The sequence below is a fragment of the Phytophthora cinnamomi genome (assembly GCF_018691715.1).
Source record: "Phytophthora cinnamomi strain GKB4 chromosome Unknown Contig8, whole genome shotgun sequence".
In the NCBI taxonomy this organism is placed as follows: domain Eukaryota; phylum Oomycota; class Peronosporomycetes; order Peronosporales; family Peronosporaceae; genus Phytophthora; species Phytophthora cinnamomi.
Genome location: NW_027150941.1, coordinates 73,035 through 85,301, shown reverse-complemented (window position 1 = coordinate 85,301; position 12,267 = coordinate 73,035). Strand labels below are relative to the sequence as shown.

Below are 12,267 nucleotides of genomic sequence, written 5' to 3'. Positions count from 1 at the left end.
GACTCCGGGTTTACTGGAGCCGCGTGCGAACGAAGTACGATATCGCTATTGTTTACCTGGATCGGATTTGTGCCAACTCGCTTAAATATGTGGCATGTTCACAGTGACCTGCACGTGCAACGGCCACGGGAGTTGTAAATCCATGGCCGCTTACGCATTGATGAAGGATCCCGGTCGCGGAACGATCTACTCGTACGAGAACAACTGGGATGCCCACAAAATCTATGGCTGTGTTTGCGACCTAGGCTACACCGGCTCAAACTGCATGGAGCGTACGAACCTGCACAGCTGAAATTTATGTGTTCTCCTCGCAATTCTCACTCCTTATGAACGACCAGGAATCTGCCCTGTAGGAGACGACCCACTCACCGGCACTTTGCAAGACCCAAATGGAATTCAGCGCAACGAAAAACAGCGCGTTAACTGCAAGGCAACAGTAAGTGAGCTTGGAGTGTAATCAATATTTTTTCCTGCGCTAATGACTTAAAATGTTGTCCATTAGTCCGGCAGCTTCACGCTCACGTTTGCTGGCTACACTACCGAGCCGATCTTCGCGAGTGATTCTGCCAATACGGTTACGGTGAAATTTGTAGCGTTGCCGTCCGTGACTGCGGCCACTATCACCTTTGGTGGTATCACTACCACGGCCTGCACGACAATCGGGAATGATATCAGCATCGAGTTCACGCAGGATTTCGGCGAGTACGTGGCTCAGCGCATTTTCCTGCAAAGATTTTCCAGTGCTCACATGTTTTTTGTGTGGGTAGTTTGCCAAGCATCTATGGCAATCCTTCGGGACTCGTACACTCTACACCCTCTGTGCAGCCCACACTCACCTTCACGACTGTGACACAAGGGACGAAGGAAAGCCTGCCTTGCTCCAGGCGTGGAGCGTGTGATCGCTCTTCTGGTGTGTGCACGTGCTATTCGAACTACTTCTCAAGTGATGGAAACGCTGGCATTGGTCAGCGGGGGGACTGCGGATACGTCAGTGGTGCGGTGACAGCGTGTCCTGGAGACATCGCTTGTAGTGGTCAGGGCACATGTCGTGGTCCGCCAACCTACGATTGCATTTGCAATGAAGGCTTCACCGGCGGTGATTGCAACGAGCGACTGTGTCCTCAAGGTCGATCCTGGTTTGATCGCCCGATAGACACTACCGACACAGCACATGCGTTGGTAGAGTGCTCGAATGCTGGCGAATGTGACCGAACGAAGGGAGACTGCGTCTGCTTGGCTGGCTTCACTGGTGCGGCGTGCAGTCGAAGTAAGTTCCCCGTGTTGACAATTGCCAATTCCAGCAGTATTGTCGTGCTAACTTCTTTGTGGTTGTTTGTGATCTCATTTTAGTGCTATGTCCGAACGATTGCAGTGGCCACGGAACGTGCTACACCATGGAGCAACTAGCGAAGAGTGCAACGCTAAACGGTGAAACTATGGCGTGGACGTACGGCGCCGTACCCAACAAAAAGGAGACCTGGGACTACGACATGGTGCAGGGCTGTCTGTGTAGCTCCGGTTGGGAGGGCCATGACTGCTCGTTGATGTCGTGCCCGACTGGCGACGACCCCATGACGCTGGGCCAGCAGAACGAAGTGCAGATACTGATGTGCGCAGGAAATTCAGGCTTCTTCACGCTGAAGTTCCGAGATGCAGCGACGCCTCAACTTCCGTTTAACGTTCCTGCCTCTTCACTAGAAAGTGCGTTAGAGAGCTTGGCGACAATTGGCAATGTAACAGTGACATACAGCACCGATACGAACGGAGTCACAGGTTCTCCGGCCTGCAACGCCGCGGGGTCGAACACGATGCGCATCGAATTCTTAACCAACTTCGGCAATTTACCACCGTTGCGATGGATCCTGGATGGAGCGCTAACGCTGACCATCAATGTGGACGGTGTCGGCGGATCCGTGCAAGGTACCAAAGAGGAGGCAGTTTGTTCGAATCGTGGTATTTGCAACCACCTCACTGGTGTATGTCGCTGCGCTTACGGCTTCACTAGCAGCGACAGCTTCGGGGGTGAGGGCGACCGCGGTGATTGCGGCTACATGGAGCCACTTTACATCACATCCGCGGCACAACAAGCTAATACGGTTTGATACTCGTCTTTGATACTCGTCAACTTTCAAAGACTTTATGACCTAGAGCCACGAAGCAAAGAGTAATTCTCGCGCTGGGATACTGATCGTTAGGCATAGCCGCGGTTGACAAAATATGCTGTTCGTACATGTACTGGTCTTAAGAGTTGTAGATTGACCCCGCAAAATTAGCGACCGCGAGGAAGGGTCGGGTTTCATTTCAGGGTTAGAAGGCATTGGTACCCTTCTCCGCCGAGATGGCTGAGCGCGGCGCTGACGAAGGGAAGCTGCTGTCGTTCTTAACGAGCGTATTTGTCGTCTGTCGGCAGGATCCGCGTGTAGCGACCCAGCAGCGTATACAGCGGCGAATCAACCGATTTCTCGACTACTCACTGCTATACTCACTGAAGCGAGCCTGTCGGAACTCGCTAAGCTTGGCGCAGCGCGTCTTCAGCCGAACAGGATGGGATCGAAAACAAGTTCGTGAGGGGCTGTGTGAAGCTGCCAGAGGAGGAAAACTAGAGGTGGTGCAGTGGCTGTGTAAGACGTGGGGAGACGTCGCAAATACGCCAACACTGGAGTTGATAAACGGGCGTTGCGGGTCTTTCGGGAGCCTACCCGTGTGTGTGGCTGCGGAAGGCGGTCATCTTTCAGTTTTACAGTGGCTGGTCGAACATGGGGCTGATGTCAGCAAGCAAGACCGCGGGGGGTTGACAGCGCTGCATCGAGCTGCCTCGAGAGGACACTGGCCAGTAATGACATGGCTCGTTGAAAATGGTGCAAGTGTCGGTGAGCAGGATGACATAGGCCGCACAGCGCTACATTTTGCCGCTCAGGGGGATGTGTCTATAGTGCGGTGGCTCGTCGACAATGGTGCTTCGGTGAGCGATAAAGATGCGGACGGTCAAACTGCGGTGATCCTCGCTGCTCAGAGCGGGAACATCTCGGTGGTGCAGTTTATGGTGGAACATCGAGTGGATGTGAATATCAGGGATCACAACGGCCAAACTGCTCTTCACGAAGCTGCTGAAGGTGGCCACCGTTTAGTGGTTCAGTGTCTTGTGGATGCAGGTGCTTGCGTGAATATTCCTAACTGTGATGGTGAGACTGCGCTACATCTCGCAGCGAGGAAGGGAGACGATAGCCTTGTGGGGTTTCTTGTGGCAAGTGGAGCCAATATGCACGTTACGGATAGCTTGGGTCGTAGAGCTCTACACTACGCGGCCTATCTCGGTCAAGCCGACGTGGTGAAGTTGCTTAGTGATAGTGGAGCTCGACTGAATGACAAGGATGACTACGGTCAGACTCCATTGCACCTAGCTGTCCGGAGAGGAAAACTTTCAGTGGTGGAAGCTCTCGTGAATAACGGTGGTGATGTGAACGCCAAGGATGGTAGGGGGCGGATAGCTTTACACGAGGCTGCAATAGGTGGCCATCTCTCCGTGGTGCAGTATCTCATAAACAAGGGGTCCTGGTTACTTGACCAAGACGTTGATAATCGGACAGCCTTGCACCTCGCCACGAACGGTTCGAAAGAGTGTGTCGACGTGGTGGAGTTTCTTGTGCACAGTGGCCTCCAACCTTTTGAAACTGACATCTGGTGCCACACCCCGTTATACTACGCGATCAGGAGACATCGATTTCAAGTGGTCGAATTTGTCTTAAAGGAGTGCTGTCATGGGAATCAACAGCCACCAGTCAGCGATCTCCTGTTTGCCTTGGAAGCGGCAACGAATGGAAAGCGAAGTCTACTATTGCAGCAGCTTAAAACTAAGCTCAATACCGGGATTCTGTAATTGTTGTAGTGCAGCCGGCCTACGTCGGCTGTGCGGGTAATACTGCCATCTTCATCTAAGGTCCAGATCTCCATGTGATGCCGGTTCAGTGGCGGCGCCATACCCCATACGCCGGGTGGACTTCATATGGCAGTCACTTATAGTGCCGCTGGTGTCAAGTGGTAATACACTTTCTTATGCACGATCCATCCATCGCGTGGCAACTGGTATAGTATTGGTTGCTGCACTATACAGACCCTTTGTAACCAGGCGTGGTCACGCTGCGCTTTATACGTAGCTGCTGCGAGGCATCGCTCGTGCAATGCACCGTGCAACTTGTGCGGCAACAACCAGAAACCAGAAGTGTCTCTGCTGACGACGCCGCTGCACTTGACAACTCACACCTACTCGTTGCCAATGTGACAGGAGCTGATCCATCTAACATGTTGACTTTGATGCACATGTTGCCAACTGACGGACGCTCGCCGTGTTGTATTTTGTACTGGGATTTGTATGCTGGTTGTTGAAGTTGGTAGCCCCATATAGCCGGGCCGACAAGAAGACAAGGACTCGTTGGCAAACCAGACCAAAGTGAAGTGCCTCTCAGCACACGAAAGCAAAACGCCGTTGTGAACGCCAGCTGCTCCTACAAGCTTACTTTAATACTACGTATTGTTTTAATAAGTAGTATTAAAGCTTTGAAATTAATAATCCGATGGCACTGGTCAACACGTCCACACGCACACTCACCGCGTTCTGAGTATTACTGCGCGAGGCTGACTGTTCAAGGCAGCCGCACCCCGACTGCCTCCCAGCCGGTACGAATCTTTCCGTCCGCGCTCGGCCGGCCGCCATCAATGTCATTGAGCTCGATAGGAGGCATCAAACGCCCGCCATCGCGCCGTGGCAGCGCTTGCACTTCATTCTCCAATCCACCCTCGAGCTCCACCGACTCGAGCCGACTCTTCCACTGGAAGACTCCCAGAGCCAACGCTCTCCGTGAAAAAGAAGACCAAGCCTCCGTCTACAACAAGCAAGCAAGCCCCAGTTATGTTGAGCAGCAGTAACATTTTCGCCGCGTGCATCGCCGCCGCCGCCGCCCTGTCAAGCGGAGTGCGCGCGGAGCAGGCCGTGGCCCAGACCTTCGGCCACATCCACCACGTCCACGGTGTCCCCGTCGCTGTCGGAGTCCCCGGTGTTGTGGGTGTCGGCGTGGCCCCAGGCGTGTACGGTCCTGGCGTGTATGGCCCTGGCGTGTATGGTCCTGGCGTGTATGGCCCTGGAGTGTACGGCCACCACGGAGTCGGTGTCGGCGTCGGTGTACCGGGTGTGGCCGGCGTCAGTGTGGGCCTCCCAGGTGTCGGAGTGGGCGTCAACGGTGTGGGCGTCGGTGGCCCCGTGGTCGGTGTCGGCGGGCCCGCGGTCGGGTACAACGGTGCGCCTGCGAATGCCGTGTCCAACGCGAACGCAGGCGTCCCCGTCCCCGCCAATGCTAACGCATACGCTGGTGCTCCTGCCAACGCCGTCTCGAACGCGAATGCCGGCGCCCCTTCCGATGCGGTCTCAAACGCGAACGCCAACGTTGGCGCTGGGCTCGGCGGCAATGGTGGTCCGACCCAGACAGTCACGTCAACGAACGGCGATGGAGCCGCCTCCGCAACCACCTCGAAGACGGGTGGCGGTGCGACTGCAACTGCGACCGCCTCTGCGAACGCGAATGTTGGGCCAAGCGGCGGACCGAACGCCGCCACTGGAGGCGCGGGCGCTACGTCCCAGAAGGCATACCGCAAGCTCCGCTCGGTGTAAAGAGAGAGGCCGTGTCTGTCGTCGGGTTCTTCGGCGAAGTGTTCGTCGGTGGACGTCCTCCGGAGCAAGTGGCGGCGGACTCCCATCCACAGGCCTAGGTTGTGTGTCGTTAGTTAATTGTCGATGAGTTTCTGTATGGTACGCTCCGAATGAACCACGAGTTTTGTCTGTTCAACCTTGATCACGCGTGTTTGATGTCACGTCCGAAGTCTGCACCCTCCCATTCGTGTATAATGCGCGCGGTGTAGGCTGAAACCTCGAATATGGTGCGCTGAGATCAACCGCGACAGCATAGCCTATGCTGTCATATACGTAACACCCATAGTCTGCATCGATTAAGGTTTGTAGCCGTCTTCTTCTCACGAGGAGGGGTTTATCAATGATAAGATGTCCGACCCGAGAAATCGATTTGGTCTGGGCTGATGGATTCGTGTACGTACGTGCGGTGTGTTCTACATGCACTTCGGTGTGTACCGTAGCCTGCAGTCTATAGCTATTGCTATTGCCTCTGCTACTGCTTCGTGGTTTGAATACTGCTGCGGTGGTTTCGTGGAGAGTGCTTTGACCAAGTTAAGCTGACAGTCAACGTTGGTTTCTGGGACCTTACAGGCTTGCTGAGGCTTTGTTGTGTCTGCCTGCCGAAGCCTAGCCAAGACGATATTGACACGTCGAGCCTCATCCTCATCCTCATCCTCGACCTGAGAAGAGCTATTATCCTTGGCACTTTGTAGCCGAGCGGTTGTCGATAGTATCATCACTATTATCACCAACTACTCAAAAAAATGTTTATAATATAATATATTAGTCGAAGATCGGAGGCCCCAAATAAAAATTGCGATCCAATGAATAAAATATCGGTGTCGGATGTTTCTGACCTGTCTGGTAAAAAGTAGTGTACCTAGCCTACGTCGGCTGTGCGGATAATACTGCCATCTTCATCTAAGGTCCAGATCTCCATGTGATGCCGGTTCAGTGGCGGCGCCATACCCCATACGCCGGGTGGACTTCATATGGCAGTCACTTACAGTGCCGCTGGTGTCAAGTGGTAATACACTTTCTTATGCACGATCCATCCATCGCGTGGCAACTGGTATAGTATTGGTTGCTGCACTATACAGACCCTTTGTAACCAGGCGTGGTCACGCTGCGCTTTATACGTAGCTGCTGCGAGGCATCGCTCGTGCAATGCACCGTGCAACTTGTGCGGCAACAACCAGAAACCAGAAGTGTCTCTGCTGACGACGCCGCTGCACTTGACAACTCACACCTACTCGTTGCCAATGTGACAGGAGCTGATCCATCTAACATGTTGACTTTGATTCACATGTTGCCAACTGACGGACGCTCGCCGTGTTGTATTTTGTACTGGGATTTGTATGCTGGTTGTTGAAGTTGGCAGCCCCATATAGCCGGGCCGACAAGAAGACAAGGACTCGTTGGCAAACCAGACCAAAGTGAAGTGCCTCTCAGCACACGAAAGCAAAACGCCGTTGTGAACGCCAGCTGCTCCTACAAGCTTACTTTAATACTACGTATTGTTTTAATAAGTAGTATTAAAGCTTTGAAATTAATAATCCGATGGCACTGGTCAACACGTCCACACGCACACTCACCGCGTTCTGAGTATTACTGCGCGAGGCTGACTGTTCAAGGCAGCCGCACCCCGACTGCCTCCCAGCCGGTACGAATCTTTCCGTCCGCGCTCGGCCGGCCGCCACCAATGTCATTGAGCTCGATAGGAGGCATCAAACGCCCGCCATCGCGCCGTGGCAGCGCTTGCACTTCATTCTCCAATCCACCCTCGAGCTCCACCGACTCGAGCCGACTCTTCCACTGGAAGACTCCCAGAGCCAACGCTCTCCGTGAAAAAGAAGACCAAGCCTCCGTCTACAACAAGCAAGCAAGTGTTGAGGTTGCACTTCGCTGTCTGATCGACTGGATCCCTACCGCGAGGCAGACGGACTGCGCGTGCTGGCACGTGCCACCGGGGTCTGTGATTGAAGATGGGAAGATCTCGCAACCTGATTGGCTGGACTATCTCTGATACTGGAATGTGATTGGACGACAACTTCAATTTGGGTGCTTATGATTTGCATGTGTTGAGTCAACCGTTTTGAGCCGCAGCCGTGACTAGGCGGATCAGTCTTACGACTGGCAACTTCGTTTGGACCGCAGCCGAGATCGTTTGGACCACATCTACAAGCCTCACCTACTAGGGAACATTGCATACAGTAGGGACTGCTAGCTGGCAAACACACTAACCTAAATCGAGCTCACTTTCGGATTTCCTTCCAACTACTCACTCGACTACCAAGCCTCATTCGCACACTCTCAATTGGTTATGAGCCCAAGCTACGCGGACACCGTCAAGCTCGTGGAAGATAACTACTTCCACTGGGAGTTCAACATGCGGATGAAGCTCTCGCGCAAGGGACTGCTGCCCCACATCATCAAGGCAGAGTTCGACCCGGTGAGCAACCGCACCACGGATGCATGGAAGACCGACGATCTGAAAGCCCTTGGAGTGATCGCTGGCGACGTCAGCCTCACATTCCAAGTCTACATCCGTGGTGCGATGACTGCGATGGATGCATGGACCATGCTCCAGGAGCAGTTCAACCGGAGCACGCTCAAGAACCGACTCCTCGTCACCAAGAAGCTGCATAACTTCAAGATGGAGCCCGGTACGCGGTTCACGACGCACGTGGACAGATTCAAGGAAATCGTGCTCCAAATGGAGACGATTGGTGAGCCTCTCGACGAGACCCGCCAACTCGTGCTGCTGCTCGGCAGTTTGACCGATGAGTACCGGATGATCAGTACCGTGCTCGAGAACACGCCGAACATGACGCTCTCGTACGCAATCCAAGCGCTAGCTGGTGTTGAAGCCTCGGATGAATCGTCATCGGCTCAAGAGAAGGCGTTTGCTACGAAGAAGAAGGAGAATTTCAAGCATCGGTTCAACGGCAAGTGCTTCTACTGCAAGAAGACTGGCCACAAGGAATTCGAGTGCCGCAAGAAGAAGGTCGACAACGAACGTGGGCAAGTCGCGCAAGCTGCGTCCGACTTCGCATTTACGGCAACGGGTGCGATGGACAAGTCGGAGTGGCTCGTGGACTCCGGTGCCAGCTCGCGCATGACCAGCGTCCGGGACAAGTTCGTGACCATGAAGGAGCTGAAGACGCCAGTCCGCATCACGATCGCGGATGGCACGAAGATCGACGCAGTTGCAAAGGGCACCGTCGGAATGAAGCTGATGGACGGAACGTCTGTCACGCTGTCGGATGTGCTATACATCCCTGAAGTTGATGGAAGCCTCATCTCGGTTGCGAAGCTGGCCGAGAAGGACGTCGTCGCGCAGTTCAGCAAGGACAAGTGTGTCTTTCGCTATGGCGATGCTACCGTCATGGAGGCCAAGCGTTTTGGAAACGTCTACAAGTTGAAGACAGTGGGGGGCGAGGTGTGTCGTGCGGCGACGGCATCTCGTAAGGAGCCATGGGCCGTTGTGCACGCCCGTCTCGGCCACATCCCGTTCAAACGTTACGAACAGCTGTTGACCATGGCAGACGGAGTGCCTTGCGTTTCGGATGGTGTCACAAGTGGTACCGTCTGCGCAGGCTGCTGCATGGGCAAGATGAGAGCGGACGACTATCCGCACCACCCGGAGAAGCTCGTCAAGAGTGCAGGCGTACTGGATCTGGTCCACACGGACGTGATGGGTCCGATGCAGACCAAGACACCCGGTGGCTGCACGTACGTGGTAACCTTCATTGATGACTACTCACGTCACGTGACCATCTACTTCATGAAGGCCGAATCGGAAGTGCTGTCGAAGTTCAAGATCTTCAAGGCGGCAATGGAGAACGCAACAGGCAAGGCGATCAAGCGCCTACGTTCTGACAATGGTGGCGAGTACACGGGCAAGCAGTTCAAGGCCTACCTCGACCGCAGTGGCATCAAGCATGAAAAGACGGTGCCATACACGCCTCAGCAAAATGGACTGGCTGAGCGCATGAACCGAAGTTTGGTGGAGATGGCGCGCTGTATGCTCTACCACGAAGCCATTGAGAAAACGTGGTGGGCCGAAGCCGTAAACACGGCTGCGTGGATCATCAACCGGCTCCCCAACTCGGTGAACGTCAAGACGCCCTACGAAATTGTGCATGGAACCAAGCCGCAGCTCAAGAACATGAAAGTATTTGGTTCAGTTGGCTACGCGCACATTCCCGACGAGAAGCGCCGCAAGTTGGATGCTAAGGCCTTCAAGTGTCGATTCGTTGGCTACGAGGATGGTGTCAAGGGATACCGAGTACTCAACGTGGCGACGGGAAAGGTGCAAATCGTGCGCACCGTGAAGTTCGTGGAAACAACAAGTCTGGATGACATGGTGGAGAAAATGGAGCTGGATGACGATGAAGTCAAGGTGGAGCAGCCCAGCCATGGTGGGTATCAACCGGACGAGTCAGGACAAGTCGTGCCAATGGATTCTGAAGTTGGGGACGTTATCCCACTTCAACGTGACATGGGCGTAAACGATGCGATCGTGCCATACGGATCGACACATCATATGATTACCCGATCGCGTGCTCGCCACATTGACGAGACAACGGATCCTGAAGAGGCAGGCGCTCGCAAGAAGCAAGTCGTGGCACCCTCGACTACTGGCACGAAGCGCCAGAAGATGATTCAAGGCAGAGTTCAGGTTAACGAGGACCAATATGCAATTGAAGGTAGCCAAGCAATGGCTGCAACGGAAGAGGTCCCGACGTCATATGAAGAAGCTATGGCGAGTGCGGACCAAGTGGAATAGAAGAGGGCTATGCAGAGCGAGTTGAAGTCGCTCGTAGCAAACAAGACATGGAAGCTGGTGCCGAGACCAGCTCACCAACGACCGATCGGCTGTCGTTGGGTATTCGCATTGAAACGCAACGAGAAGGGACAAGTCATTCGTCACAAGGCCCGTCTCGTAGCCAAGGGTTACTCGCAACGTCACGGCGTGGACTACGAAGAGACGTACGCCCCGGTGGCTTATCTCAACTCGATTCGCGCCAAACTGGCGAAGTGTGTCGCAGATGGATACGACATCGAGCAATGCGACGTCGACACCGCGTTCCTGCACGGCAAGCTGGAAGAAGAGATCTACATGGACTTGCCAGAGGGACTCCGAGATTTCTTGACACTTGCCGAAGAAGATGGTGAAGAGGACGTCGTTTGCATGTTGCTGCAAAGTTTGTACGGACTCAAGCAGGCGTCACGAATATGGAACGAAACGATTGACGCGCACCTCAAGGTGATGGGATTCAAGCCTGCTGACGCCGACCCGTGTGTGTACACAAGAGGGGACGGAGACGATCACTGCATGGTGTGTCTCTACGTGGACGACATGCTGATCGCATCGCGGGACAATGCGGTGATTACATCGGTGAAGGCTGGAATCGCGGAGAAGTTTCGAATCAAGGACCTCGGGCGCGCACGTTTCATTCTTGGAATTGAGATCGACTACAACATGGATCGCAAGACACTGAGGATCTCTCAACAAGCGTACACCGAGTCGATCATCAAGAAGTTTGGGCAAGAGAACGCGAAGCCGTGCACATCGCCTATGGAAGCTGGAGTTCATCTGACCAAGGCCGACGAACCGCAGGCGGAAGAAGAGAAGACCAAGATGAAGTCGAAGCCCTACCGATCGCTGGTGGGCAGCCTGATGTACCTGGCATGTGGAACACGACCTGACATTTCGGTCGTGGTTGCCAAGTTGAGTCGTTTCCTGGAGAACCCTGGCCAGAAGCACTGGGACGCCGGAATCAAGGTAGTGCGTTACCTACTGAAGACCAAGGACGTGGGCATCACGTACGATGGGTTATGTGGAACCGAGCTCGTCGCCTACTCGGATGCGGACTGGGCCGGCAGCCGCGACGACCGTCGTTCCGTAAGCGGGACGATGTTAATGATGTGCGGTGCTCCTGTGGTGTGGCGTTCGACGTATCAGAAGACTATCGCGTTAAGTTCTACAGAGGCCGAGTATATGGCGCTGAGCGAATGCGTGAAGGAGTGCGTCTGGATGCGCCGTCTATTGAAGGACATTGGCACTGAACAAGTGGGGGCTACGGTGATCTATGAAGACAACCAAGGCGCGATGGCATCGGCGAAGAATGTTGGATACCAAGCTCGCACGAAACACATCGACATACGCTACCACTTCATTCGCGAGAAGGTGGTGAGCAACGAAGTCGAGCTGGAGTATGTGGAGACCAAGAACCAGCTCGCTGACTTCATGACAAAGGGTCTATCGTCGAAGACGCTCCGCTACTTGATGATGTGTAGCAACGTTGGACCCAAGCTCGAGACATCGAATTGAGTGGGGGTGTTGAGGTTGCACTTCGCTGTCTGATCGACTGGATCCCTACCGCGAGGCAGACGGACTGCGCGTGCTGGCACGTGCCACCGGGGTCTGTGATTGAAGATGGGAAGATCTCGCAACCTGATTGGCTGGACTATCTCTGATACTGGAATGTGATTGGACGACAACTTCAATTTGGGTGCTTATGATTTGCATGTGTTGAGTCAACCGTTTTGAGCCGCAGCCGTGACTAGGCGGATCAGTC

The 12,267-nt window shown here is 54.3% G+C and overlaps 1 protein-coding gene across 1 annotated transcript; it reads left to right on the top strand.

Annotated features, from left to right (window-relative positions):
• Positions 1–160: 160 nt before the first annotated feature.
• IUM83_11591 (tenascin-like protein) lies at positions 161–2,102 on the top strand (the record flags this gene model as incomplete). Its single annotated transcript, XM_067936163.1, has 4 exons — positions 161–272; positions 339–436; positions 503–702; positions 1,373–2,102. 4 exons carry the CDS (start codon positions 161–163, stop codon positions 2,100–2,102), a joined length of 1,140 nt encoding a protein of 379 aa, XP_067798597.1.
• Positions 2,103–12,267: the final 10,165 nt, after the last annotated feature.